The sequence below is a fragment of the Poecilia reticulata genome, linkage group LG21, assembly GCF_000633615.1.
Source record: "Poecilia reticulata strain Guanapo linkage group LG21, Guppy_female_1.0+MT, whole genome shotgun sequence".
NCBI lineage: Eukaryota > Metazoa > Chordata > Actinopteri > Cyprinodontiformes > Poeciliidae > Poecilia > Poecilia reticulata.
In genome coordinates, this window is record NC_024351.1 from 22,784,510 (window position 1) to 22,797,705 (window position 13,196).

At 41.8% G+C, this 13,196-nt stretch overlaps 1 protein-coding gene across 1 annotated transcript in view; it reads right to left on the bottom strand.

Moving 5' to 3' along the window:
- The window catches only part of rev3l (REV3 like, DNA directed polymerase zeta catalytic subunit), a 61,554-nt gene extending 49,021 nt beyond the window's left edge, over positions 1–12,533 (bottom strand). Inside the window, exon 1 of the mRNA XM_008398541.2 lies at positions 11,842–12,533. Coding sequence (XP_008396763.1) covers positions 11,842–11,980 — 139 coding nt within the window. The 5' untranslated portion in view covers positions 11,981–12,533. The remainder of the gene's footprint in view (positions 1–11,841) is intronic.
- Between the last annotated feature and the right edge of the window lie 663 nt (positions 12,534–13,196).

Consider the following 13,196-nt stretch of genomic DNA (forward strand, 5'->3'; position numbering starts at 1 on the left):
ATTTAATGCCTTGAAGTTGGGTCTCTGTCTCTTTAAAAACTCCTGCTCTTTCTGAAACTCATGAAGTCATCACAACATGGCTCCTCTATTAACCCTTTATCAAMATTTTTACCAGTATTGCTCTGAGAATTAGCTCCTGTAATGAGCTCAGCAGATGTGCAGTTCCACCAGGTGTTTGCCAATTGTTGCTGGCTAGTCTGAAGGAGCTAGCTAGTTCCTTCAATTGTGAGAGGGTTGCTCTGTGAGGCGGAATCTGTGACTCTCCAGCTCTGAAAAGCTTTAAAAGAGGAAGAGCTGCACTTTGGTGCACCCAGCCATTTTGTACAGTTGAATGGTTGCCATGGGAGACTAAATTTCTCAAACATGCATGAAAGAATCAAGGCAACACTCCAGGATATTGTTTTGATGAGGGAATAACACTATACCATGATGGAAAGCTCAAAAAGGTTGATGTTATTCAATACTGTCCCTTTAAAAAAAAAACAACAAAACCATCAGGTGCCGGCTGCATTTACCTGCTGTGTGAATGTAGATATGGYACGAGTGAATCAGAGACAGCCTGGTGTGTGATCAGCCTAAGATCACACACCACAGAGCCACCAAAGTCTATTTTAAATGGGCAAAGATTAAGTCCAGAGGTGCACCAACAAATTGGTCTCAATTTCCTTGATTTTGGGCGTTTGGTTTTCAGCCGATACATTAGAAACCAATCTTGCATATCTCTGCAAAGACGTGAAAATCCACCACTGTCCACTTTATGTTTGCTGTGAGAGAGGACTGACTGATGGACCCACCYRCTGTAGCCAATTTTATGTTTTTTTTGTTGTTTTTTTTAGATCAGTGACCAGCCAGAAAACTGCAATTTGTGCAATTCTAATTAAGTCTACATTCAATATTCCTAAACTTCAAGAATAAAGTAAGCCAGTTGTTGCATTATTCAAAGAGCTGTTTTCAATTACCCTCACAACATTCGTTTCACAATATCTAACAGTTTAATACCTTACTGCAAGGTCATATCTCTGACTCAGTCATGTTTTTCAAAGCCGACTCAGAGTAAGGAAACAAGACTCAGTCATGTTTTTCAAAGCCGACTCAGAGTAAGGAAACAAGACTCAGTCATGTTTTTCAAAGCCGACTCAGAGTAAGGAAACAAGACCCAGTGCTTAAGCATCCAAGCAAAGTTATAGATTACTGATGAATTTACTCTTGCAGAGTAAATGTGTTAAGCTTTTCCACTTAAAACGGGAAAAGTTTCCTTAGTGAAACTTTTCATTAATGTTTCATGACGTTATTATGACGATAATACATTTTTTAAAATCACAAATAAATATAAACTTATAAAATGTGAAATTCCATTTCATTTGCTGTTCATAAACAAATTTAAATCCATGTTCATTCTTCATAAGCTGAAGTTTTTAAAAGTGTGCATAATGAAAGTTGCAAAAACCAAGTCATGTCCTTAAGAAAGCTTCTCGTTAGAGAGGCAAAGACGGAATGAGTGGGAGAAGAATGGGCAACTGTAGTGGGTCTTTTTGGGACCAGCACTGCACATATCAATACTAGGACCCATCAGCGTGGGACATGTAGGCCAAGCACAGCCTGAAGGCAGCAGCAAGACGGGGCACAGAGTGCACTCACTAACAGACACACTGAACACAAATCACCTCAGAATTATCTGGACTGACCGTATGCACCAGCTTCCCTTATCTTTTAACATTTTCTAAGATCTATTAGATTAAATTGTAATCTACTTTGCATATTTTTGTTTCTTCCAGTGAGTTTTAAATGGTATTTGATGTTTTAACCYGTGTGTCRTTCTGGTCAGAACACGCTCCACACAGCATCAAAAGGGGCTTTGCCATTTCACTTGGATCCACTTCCAATTTGTCCCAAATAATGACTGTGACCACCTGATGTTAAGGAATGTGAGTGTGGGGCCACAGAATGAGTGGAGGAGGAGGGTAGGGACTGCCCACAGCAGTTTAAAGGCATTCAGTGGGGACCTCCGAGTTCACAGGAGGCCTGCAAGAAAGGCCCGGGGGGTTAAGGACAGGGGGGCATGAGGTGAGAACAAAGGGCAAAGGAGCTCCTGTTGAAAACACTCCTTCCCCTCTACGCAACATGGACTGCAGCAAAAGTTTAAAATGGGGTGATGATATTCAGTAAAAAAAAAAAAAAAAATTAAAAGGCTGGAATAAACATAGGCCGGATTTGAGGTTCGATGTATGCTTTAAAAGACAAGTTTTAAACTATTAAACATTTTAAGTCACACTAAACCTACAGTTTAAAGTCCTTTTAGTGAGATTCCAGGAAAAACCCTAATGTAACCCGAGATTTCTGCAGCACGTCCTACCTTCTGCTGAGCACTGCATGTCAGCTGGCTAAAAGAATGCTCTTACACCCCATTATGTTCCTTATAAGAGAGCCACATTGGAACATTTGTAATGGCAAAATAATGTGATTTTTTTTATATTTAAAAAATCATTATTTTGGAGGAGGAAGAGAAGATAGATCTTTTCATAGCTTATGTCTCATTCTCACAACATGGCGGCAGTTTCAACAAATGTCCAAACCAATTTTTAGAAAAGTTAAATACTGTGCCTTTAAGGATTTATTCAAGATTTTTGTAAAAGCATGTATATTATTTATACTACTACTACTACTACTAATAATAACATTGTACATCCTGTTTTATAAATTAGATTTCACTCTAGGTTAACATACTAAGGGACTGTCATAATGACCCATGTTTACCTGGAGCAGGACATCAGGGATCAGCACATAGAGGCTGCCTGAGCAACACAGAGGGAATCCTTCAGCTGCCTGCAGCTACTCTGATAACATCCAGAGATTTCTATTCATACCCTGGTCACAAAACTCAGCAAATTGCATCCTGTTATGCCGTACACACACGTCCTTCAGTTTCAAAGTTCTAGAAGAACTTTTAAAGCTAATAAAACCCAATCTGCTGGATGATRGTGTGTGTGTGTGTTAGTGTGTGACAGTTTGCYTGCATCTACAGAATGACTCATTAATGCATCGATCAGAGGACCGCTGTGGGTTTTCACTACACAACAGAGATTTCTGAGCACCGCCTGCCCTCCTTTTCTCTGCTTCTCCAAATTTGATATTCACAGCGCGTCTCGCTCTCCGGCACACATCATGAAGAGTGGGAACGGAACGGCGGCTCTGCTGGCGCATTGGTGGAGCAATGCTCACACGTATGCCTGCTCTCTTCAACAGCACCCTCCCTCCTTCATCCTCCCCTTTTGCTCTCTTCTTCTCGGCTTCTGTCATTCCCACTCTCGGCATCGTTAACAGATTACGGTCTGAAAAACAAATGGCCATGAAAAACTGTTAAGAAATAAAGGTTTCATTTTGAGGCAATGAAGAAGATCTACATTTTGTGTGAGATAGCCACTGGGGGTATGGAGAGGAAGTTAACACATGAAAGTAACAGCACAGGGGTTTCATCACCTCACTGGAAAGAAGACTGCCCCTGAAAGCTTCTCACATATGCAGAACTCAAGCTGAAGATGCCAATTACAGTTTTTAACAGCACAGAGAGAAACACTCCATTTGTGTTTCTTTTTAATTTTTTTGGCCAGAAACTCTCTCCACCTCTTCTCTCTGCTCTCCTTCTTCAGATTAAGCATACACTGCTATGGAATTAAGAATTGATCATAAGGACTCGGGCAGTGTGAAGCCTTATGGGGAAAGGCTCGTGGTTACAGCAACGCTGAACTGTGAGGAGGTGAAAGAGTTCATTGACTTTCACACCGTGCAGCTGAAATGCATGCAGACTGCTGCTGTAAAGAACAAAGCATATTTGTTCAATTGCACTCCATACCAAATGAACGTTTTCCAAGACCTCCTCACATAAACAAACAAAAGAGCAGGCTCTTTATAAACCATCTTCACAGAAACTCTCGGAATGTAGTTCACTTCCACAAATATGTTTGCACACAGGCATTAATCTGCATTGTCGGTGTGTTGTGCACAAGCATGCATCACATCCACACAGTCCTCAATGGTAGACAGCAGAGCATCACAGTTTTAACCCACCGCTGCACTGATTCAGGTTTTTCTTAGACCCCTAACCCTCTCATTCACTTTCAACAAGGTCTTATTCTGCTGCTAACCCCTGCAGGATTCTCCTACCAGCACTAACAATAGCCCTCTGGGACCACCGAGTGGGGAGCCTTCTTTTTGGCTTCCAAAGCTGCCCTCCCCTTTTTTTTTCTCTTGATGATGCAGGAGACAAGCCAGAAGACCTGACATGACCCGACACCACGCGTCAACATGGGCCTCTCTCTTTATAGACGGCTGATAAACAACAGAAGAATGGACAGCTTTAGTAAAAACCTGCTTCACAGTTGCCTCGCTATTAACCAGCACTTCATATTAAATGCTGGTGTATTCCTAAAATTAAATCAAAGGACACACACACTTTCTGTTATCTGCTCCCAAAARGACTACTTGCTCACCATGGCGATAAATGAAGGCTAGCTCACTCTTCAACAGCATTATAACCGGCAGTACCTGAAGCATCCAGCTTAAAGACGTTGTAATTTGCTTAGTTATTAATTATAAATGTAAATCTGCATTTGTATTCTGGGTAAAATACTGTGATTGTTGCTTTTTAATATTACAATGACTCTCACAAGATGTGCTTTTATTTCTTAAAACTGTCATTATGTTCTGACAGTTTATGATCAGACAGATTATGTGGGGAAAAAATACATATATAGGAGCTCTTCGACCTTCTCCCTGTGGTCCTACTGCTATCTGCAGAAATACACCACTCAGTCAGAKCCAGGAGGTGGATCTTAGATAATCACACTTATGTACAAGATGCAGCTGTGCTACTGGTGGAGAAACAATTTACTGTTCCTGGAAAACTCTTTGTTTTCCATTAACAAAGAGTTCCTGGAGAATATGAAAGCTAGTTAGCATGTGCTCCACACAGCAGGCTCCTGTGTGGAGAAGAAGCTGTAGCTTAGCAGAGACYAAGAGGAGGATGTGAGCAGTGTGTACAAAAGGGTGATTGACAATGCTAAGACCCTCCTCCTGGCTCTGATTGGTTGTTTCTGACAGGCAGCTGTAGGACCACAGGGAGGAGGCAGAGGAACTTGATTTTTTTTCAGATTACCTGTCTGATATTACACTGTCACAACATCATAATTTTAACATATATGCTAAAAGAAACATTCTTATATAAAACGTTACTTACTATAGTTTTAACCACTCATTCGATTCAGTTTTCTTGAGGTTGCAGGACGGTAGCTCTGGAGAACTGGAGTTACAGTTCCCTGATTGAGAACATGAGATTTAAAGACAAATCATGGTTTCATCGAGATTATCCAACTGCTGGGTGTGTGTCCTTGTGTCTGGATCACTAACAGCTGGGCCACAACCACAGACATAAAGGGTTTTTTTTTCCAACAGAAGACAAAAAATATTCAGGCTTAGGATTTTACAATTTGAAGATTGCTGAGAGAAAAAAGCTCCAGATGTTACTGTCCCACCTGAAACCATGAAGAGGAGAGGACTGCGGCAGCGTCATCCCTGTAGTCTGCAAGTACCTGCAGAGGAGCTGTGCTGAGCTCTAGATCCATCAATCTGATTTAATGAGCTAAAACAGCAGCAAGGACAACAAGGCAGCCACTGTATGCTCAGATAAACAAGGAACCCCACTAAAGAAAGGCTGGTGTGGGCAGCACAGCAGCCTCTGCATGGGAAGGATTAAAGGTTCATGTAGGCTCTTTTTTTTCTCCAGGTCTGACAGTGAAATATGTTTTAAAGGGAAACATGACAGTGAAAGATGATGAGGCCTGTTTCTCTATCTGTGGGTGGGGCTGCATGCAGAAAAAAAAACATTCTGATTTTGAGAACGCATTAGCTTTAATCAATAAATCTCATAGATCAAATGCTGACATGACCTTTGATAAGACTTTTGCAAGACGCGTTTGTTTAGGAACAGAAGATAAATTAAAAGGACAGCTTGTTTCTTTTGTGATGTTTGAAAAGAACACAGAAACATGACATGAACAGCATGAGGCCTGTCGCTATAACATATTTTGTTGGGCAATAAATTGTCCCAGACGTTACTACGAAAAGCAAGTAATGTAATGGAAATGCCATAATAATGGAAGAACACACTGTGAAAGATCAATAAACTTTAAAAATTCTAAAGACCATTTAATACTAGAACGGGAAGAGATTTTGGTAGAAAGAGAAAAACAATAAATCATGCAAATGGGAATTACTGAGCTTGTTTTAATTTATTATGCAATTAATTAATTTATTGCGACAGGCCTAAACAGCATAATATGAAAACTATCTGGACCTTGARCAGCAGTGGCTGTTCTTTCAATCTCTAACCCCAGTATAATGGATCCATGTCTGATATGACAGCCATTAAATTCATTAGCTGAAAAGCTCTAAGCGCCACAGGAGACTTTATGTCACAAAGCTGTAGGTCTAAAGCATCTGATTTAAAAACAAAAAAAAAATCACCAAATGTGATTCATGGCATTGTAGAATTAGATAATACAGTTCAGTGACTTCTAATAAAACTGTTCGGACTCTTATTGAAGTTATATGCTTAGTTTAGAGTTAAAGGATTTTCCTGGTTTCCGTCAGTCATCCAGACTGTGGTACTACAGCCTCTAAGCACAAAGCCTCCTCCCAATTTTTTCTGTGATTTACACAGACGAGTAAAAGGCAGAGGGAAGACTTCAGTGGCTGTTTACCTATTAAAGCTCTAGGCTGTGGCAGCCCTGATGGTGTCTGGACAAGCCTCTCTGAAACCAGATACCACACACCACAAATCATCTGGATGCCTGGTGACTGAGAAACAGAAAAGTTGCCAAATCTGTTTGTAGTAGTTATAAACTAAATACAGGCAACACAGACAGAAATTAGAACAGAATTAGAAATTAACCCAAGTAAACAGGGAGCAAGGACAATAGAAAAGCACACCACAAGATCAGCTGGTTGAGTGGAATAGGCCGATTTTCAGCATCATAAGATTTGGTCAATGACCCACCGATCAAAAGAAATAATTCAGACCTTTATCTGACAAGTTAAAGTTCTAAATACAAGTACTTCTAGGCCACAATCGCAACAGAACTAATCTTAGTTGTAAATGCAGACAAGACTCAAACTTAGCCATCTTTTGGATAAGTAGATGAATCACAAAAACTTTAAGAATCTAGTCTAAAGAAAACTTCCTAATGCCTTTGGCATCAGGAAGCACAACAGTGCTTCTCTATGATACCATTTACAACTGAGAAGTAGTACGTATGATGAGCTCAGCAGATGCTCAGTTCCAGTAAGTGTTTGCTAATTGCTGCTCCCGCTAGTCTGGAGGAGCTGAGTTTGGGAGTCGCAAGGAAGACAGAAGCTTGGCTGAAGACTGCAACTTTAGGTACCAGGCTACAGAAACAGAATATTTTTGGTTAAGGATCCTCTAATAAAACTTTCCCCATCCTCTTGCCAACCTTTGCATAAAAGCAAAAACCCATCACTGAAGGATTACTCTGGAGAGGGAGCTAAATCCGTCCCTGCTTGGCCTCCCATTCTGTTTGGCTGGTCATGCAGTTTCCCTCTCTCTGTTTATGCAAACTTAATAAACATTTAGATGTACAAGTAAAGATCTAAACCAGCCAGCCTCTCCGCCTYAAGACCCAGAACATATCGGCAACAGCAACATCTGGGCCGAGCCGACTATCACCAAGTGTGAAAAATCGATTCTGGCAATCCTCAAAAGGTTGCATCATAAGCTCTTAGGATACATTAACACAGCAGGCCTTAATGCTCAATTGTGACTTTTGTGAAATCGTTTTTTTCTTTTTGTGTGTGTGTGTGTGTGGTTGTTTTCATTTCCAATGTAGCTTGTATGTGATCTCCTGTGTGAACTACAAATGTCCTAAAAGTGTCCCACATGTGCAGTACAAGAYGCAGTAAGATCACACGTAGTGTAGCTCAGTGTTTGAGGAAGTAAACATGGATGCTAGTGGTGTAGTGTATCTTGGGATTTTAAAGTGGTTGTTCAAACGGACCCAGCACATTATCGTCTGATGGGGTTCACCGATTGCAGTTTTCTGGCCAATCCCTGCCTACCAATTTTTAAAAAGCCTGACCTGCGTATTTCAATTTTGATTTCAACTTTTTTTTTTTTTTTTACTGAAATGTTGGTGTTCCCGGTAAAGCCTCAATATGCCCAATTTGGTTCTTCTTGGCCTTTTTATCGCAGTCTGTGGGGTTTTCCCTGACTGGGAACGAGAATAAAACCTGTTGAATGTGACAGGTAGCCAATCAGAAAGCGCGGTGACGTAAGAACAGAGGGGAATCCCAAACAGCTGACATATCGCTCAACTGTGAGTCCGGTGGATATCGGAGATGATATGTGGAAATGTTTATTATTATATGTAAAGGTCATTATTATATATGTTTATTGTGTTTATTCGGTTAAAAATGTTAAAAAAACATAGTCACCTCCAAATCATAGTGCAGCAAATAAAGCGGCTGCTCCCGTCGCCTTTTATCCACCGCCTTTTCTTTTTGTTACGTCTTTTATCTCTTAAAACTAGTACACAAACTATCACTACTGCTATTACATCGTCATCCGTGTTTGGTTATTCTAAATTCCCACTATGTTGGGGGTTTTACTGGATTATCCTCTGGAATCGGGATGTTCGTGACTGGACTCGGTTCGTGCCGTGTGGCTGAACACGAACCGATGAACCTGTTGTACTTTTATCAGCTCTGTGGTCACAGAGGTTTGGAGAATCGGCCGACAATTCTTAAATCTTGCCGTCTAAACTAGACTTCAGACTCACAAGCTCTACTCATCTCCTCTTGACCACTGCCCAAACGCTCTCTGACTCTGGTCGCTATGGTAACGTTTACATATCCCTTCAAAATAAGATACAGATGCGCCACAAAAACTAACATTTTACTTTTGTGAAAATTTTAACTCACGATAATGACTAACGGGAGCCCTGAGCTTGCTTCTCTGCAACGAGACGGTCCCATCTGGGAGTGATGGGAGACAATGACACCCGAAGTGTTGCTTATATCCACAGCCTGCTTGGTCTCTACGTGGCGAAGCAGCTTGAAGCTTCATTGCCTCATTAGCAGCCGGTCGCCGCATGTTACGCAGAGCGGGCTTGTAATGTGGGATTCACCTACCGGTCCGGGATAAATCCATTCTCCTGTCTCTTCTCTGGGCCTTTTCCCCTTTGCAAAGAAACTTTCCAAAGACGTCTGATCTGTTTCTTACTCATTTTGCTGCTTGTGGCCTCAGTGTTGGWGCGCAAGTAACCGAGAGAATCCGGTCAAAGGATTTTCAAAATAAAAGATCCTCCAGACTCAGATAAACATAAAAAGGAAATATTTAATCATTTCTTGCRCGGCCCGGTACCAATTGGTCCACGGACCGGTACCGGGCCATGGACCGGGGGTTGGGGACCACTGACCTACACCATACACACAGGTCACATTTGAAAAGATATACATATCAGATTTAGGAAAGCATATCCAAGTGGTCTGGGTCACATTTGTAAAAATCTGATCTGTGTTGTTCAGAGTCATGACAAGATCAGACATGGGTTGCATAAGGACAAAAAAATAAAGAACTTTAGGTTGCAGTGTGAATGTAGTTTTATTGCTGAACTTTGCTGCCTGTGAAGCTAGAAACAAACTGATCAGAAATAAAACTTTCACAACAGATTTTCTTTATCTCCTCTCTCCAGGAATGCTCTCGTATGCAACAGTCTGCCACACCAGCAGGACCGCCWCTGAATACTTCCAGCAAGGGGAAAGAGGGTGGGAGCAGGAAGTGTGGCATCAAATTACACATGAGATGGATGGGAGTGTTCACTGCTTAGGTCAGGGAAGGACAGGGAACATGAGGCATGGGTATCCAGCCAGAGCCACATGGTGGCTAAAAACAGGGATTAGCTGGCACACAACTACCTAAACTGCTCACTGGTCAACTAAACTCAATGCAAGGACAAAAGAAAAGCATGGAGAGTGAATGGACCTGGAAGGGTGTGGTCCGATTTTCAATGAGGAAAGAATTTTTTTGAGAAAAAAAAACAAAACAAAAAAAAAAAACCAAGAAAGATCCCCGTTTGCTGCAATATGTTCCAGATGGTAATGGGATTTTATTTCTGGGAATAGAGTCATAAAATGAACCGGAGGAGGATGAAACTGTGAGAATATGGAGGGAACCAGTCACAGAGAGAGCTCAGTAGCATCCAAACTAAACATTCCCCACAAAGGAAGGTTAGACCCAAGAGAACAAAGGTGTTGCCATTTTAGCAGAACTTGGAATATCGTCAGTGCTTCTTTATGAGTGAGACAAACGTGATCCAACAAAAATTCTATCTTTGATGGAAAATACATATTTTAAGCAGGTCTAGCAAAAGGTTTTAATAATTGACTTGTGTTGTGTCACACAAGATACTGTTACCTGCTTAGAAGAAATGAATGCCCAGATGTTACTGAGTGGATTCTGCTGTATTTTCTGAGGTTGTTCACTTCTCTTCCTTTTCCCCAAACATAATTTCCAGTTAGATGATATTCATTCCAATGGGACACTGCTCATAATTGGGACTGATGTTTTGTACTAGATTAGCTTTATTCTGTTTTGATAAGTGGAAATCCTCGTTTTAACACAACCGTACACAAGTAGATGCAAACAGGCCCAAATTACAACCGACACTCTGACCCACTCCATCCTAAATCCTTTAATCCTCAATGGAGATAAATCCTTAGTGGAGGTTGCAATGTAGCGGGGGTTGGCTGATTGGGGAATGGAAGGGTGGGGGGGGGTTAACTTTCTTTTTTTAAGTGGGGGAACTAAGAACTGAAAATACAGTTAAGGCAAAATAATTGCATTTTGATCTGTTGGGAAAATATAGGGAGAAAAGAAAACAAGGTAGTTTGGGCTATTAAGAAGGGAAATGATACTATGTGCAGTCTGTGTGTGTGTGTGTGGGGGGGGGGGGGTGTTAATGTGCCTAAAGTGGGTATCTTAAAAACACATTTAATACAGTAAAGGCAGTGCGTCAAACTGAGGGAAATGTCTAAATCACATACTGATACGTCTTTTTTTTATGTATGACATTTCTACTAATGGGAATAATTAAGGCATGAAATAAAAACAAGATGTTCTCACACAAAAGACTCTCCTTTTATGTGATCAGGAGGACAACTACTGCTTAACCAGCTCTACTCTTCACATCAGGATGCTGATCCAGTCCACTCGTGTATCCTTTTATATCCCTGAACTCCATGTCGGGTTTTTTTATTATTATTTTTTTAATGYTTGTTTGTTTTAAAAGCAACGTATTCAAACTAACTAGACAATGTGGCAGCACGCTGTCCGCGCTCCACAGGTTGCTGTAAGTACAATAAAAGCCACCACAACGCTATGGTTGGAAGTTGCTCCTGGGCAGCACATATGTGCCACTGCTACCAGCAGAAACATGTCCACCACCAGCACACCGTGATGGAGCAGGAGGAGAAAACAAAGCAGCGCGAAGGGGAGGAGGGAGCGGAGGACTCCCACCGCTGCTGCTGCTGCTGCTGCTGCTGGCAGCAACAGCGGCTCAGGTCGCGTCGCCACAACGTGTCAACACCCAAACTACATCTTCCTGCCGTTTTGCATACAACACCCGACCCGCTAGGTTTCCCTCAACACTGTATTTGTGCACGCGAGAGTCCAAACAGCAGCAACAAGCACGTCCCATGCGCGTGCGCGCTTAAAGACTGTATAAGTGAGGTTATGCTTTTTTTTCGCCAAAGGAAGAAAAATGAGTGACAAACCTGCAGGCGTTGCTCCAAATATCCGCACCACCGGTACCTTCTTCACCTCACTCTCCCTGAATTCAGAGTAAGACACGTCCAGGCCTTTAATGGGACTTGCGAGATAGTAGTCTGCGGTGACTATGCGCACTGCAAACATGACTGCCGCGTCCGTCAGAAAGAGCGGTAGAGAAAAAAGCTTAAAAAAAAAAAAAAAAACTATTGCAGGGAGTCCGTAAGATTCCGGGACTTTATAGGCTACTCCAAGTCAGCCAAATGGAGGGTTGTCACCGCGGTAAAACTGGTAACAAAGCGAGGAGAAAGCCCAGCTGTGTCCCAWGAAGAAAWACAAAACGGCAACAAAGATTCCCGTGTCTTCCGCGCGCCTAGATAGTCACCGCCGTAAAAGGTTCGACTGCTGCCGCGAAACCTAACCTCGATGGGGGAGGGCTGCCGCTGCTTCTGGCGCTGCTGCCCGGTTCTCTCCAGCTGCTGGATCCATGCTGGACTTAGTGCTAACTCGTGATTTTAGCTCTCGGTTATGTTATTGTTTAAAGCCGAGGAAGACGTTTCGCAGGCTTCCGGTATGCAGGGTTATCTTCCCAAATCACGTCTCAGAGAGCTAATCCCAGCCAGTCYTTCTCAATCAGACATCCCCCGGCTTCTGCTCCCCCTTCTTCCATAATAGGCTACATACAGGAGGTTAACTAACAGATGATGAAGTTGGACACAACTTCATCATCTGTACTTCCGATGTTCGTTTCAAAACAAAGCAAATACTCCTTTTCACAGTCAGAGAATTACAAAGAATGCGTTAATTTGGTTATTTATGGTCTTCAGTTTCACGACTAATAATACATACTTTCAAAAATACATATTTTCAAACATACACAGCAGTCAAACAAGCCCTACCAGCAATATGAGGTACAATTTATTTCTACGGGACCTCCGGTAAGGAAATTATGTCATAGACCTAACGGAAGTACTGAAACCGGAAAATTTCAAAGTTAAGTTGAAAAATAATGTTGATGTATCCTTAAGGTGTGCTGCCTCCTTAARGGGCGCTTTAGTAAAATTAGCTGTAGCTACCAGAGTTTATTTTTCTCAACTTATTTGGTTTTGATAAAATAAAAMAAATTGAAAAATAATGCCCACGCTATCACCGCTGGATTTCTACGGATTTAGTAGTGATGGGTCCAGCAACACCGACGCGCCGGCGCATGCATCAAGCCCATAGACAAACACCGGAGTCGGTGCGCGTATTGGTTTCAGCAAGTCACGTGACCAATTCCAGAACTGTTTCGAAATGACGCTGGATGCCAAACTGTGTTTATAAGGAAGCGAATCTGTCAAAAGCATTTGCCAAACAAATTCTT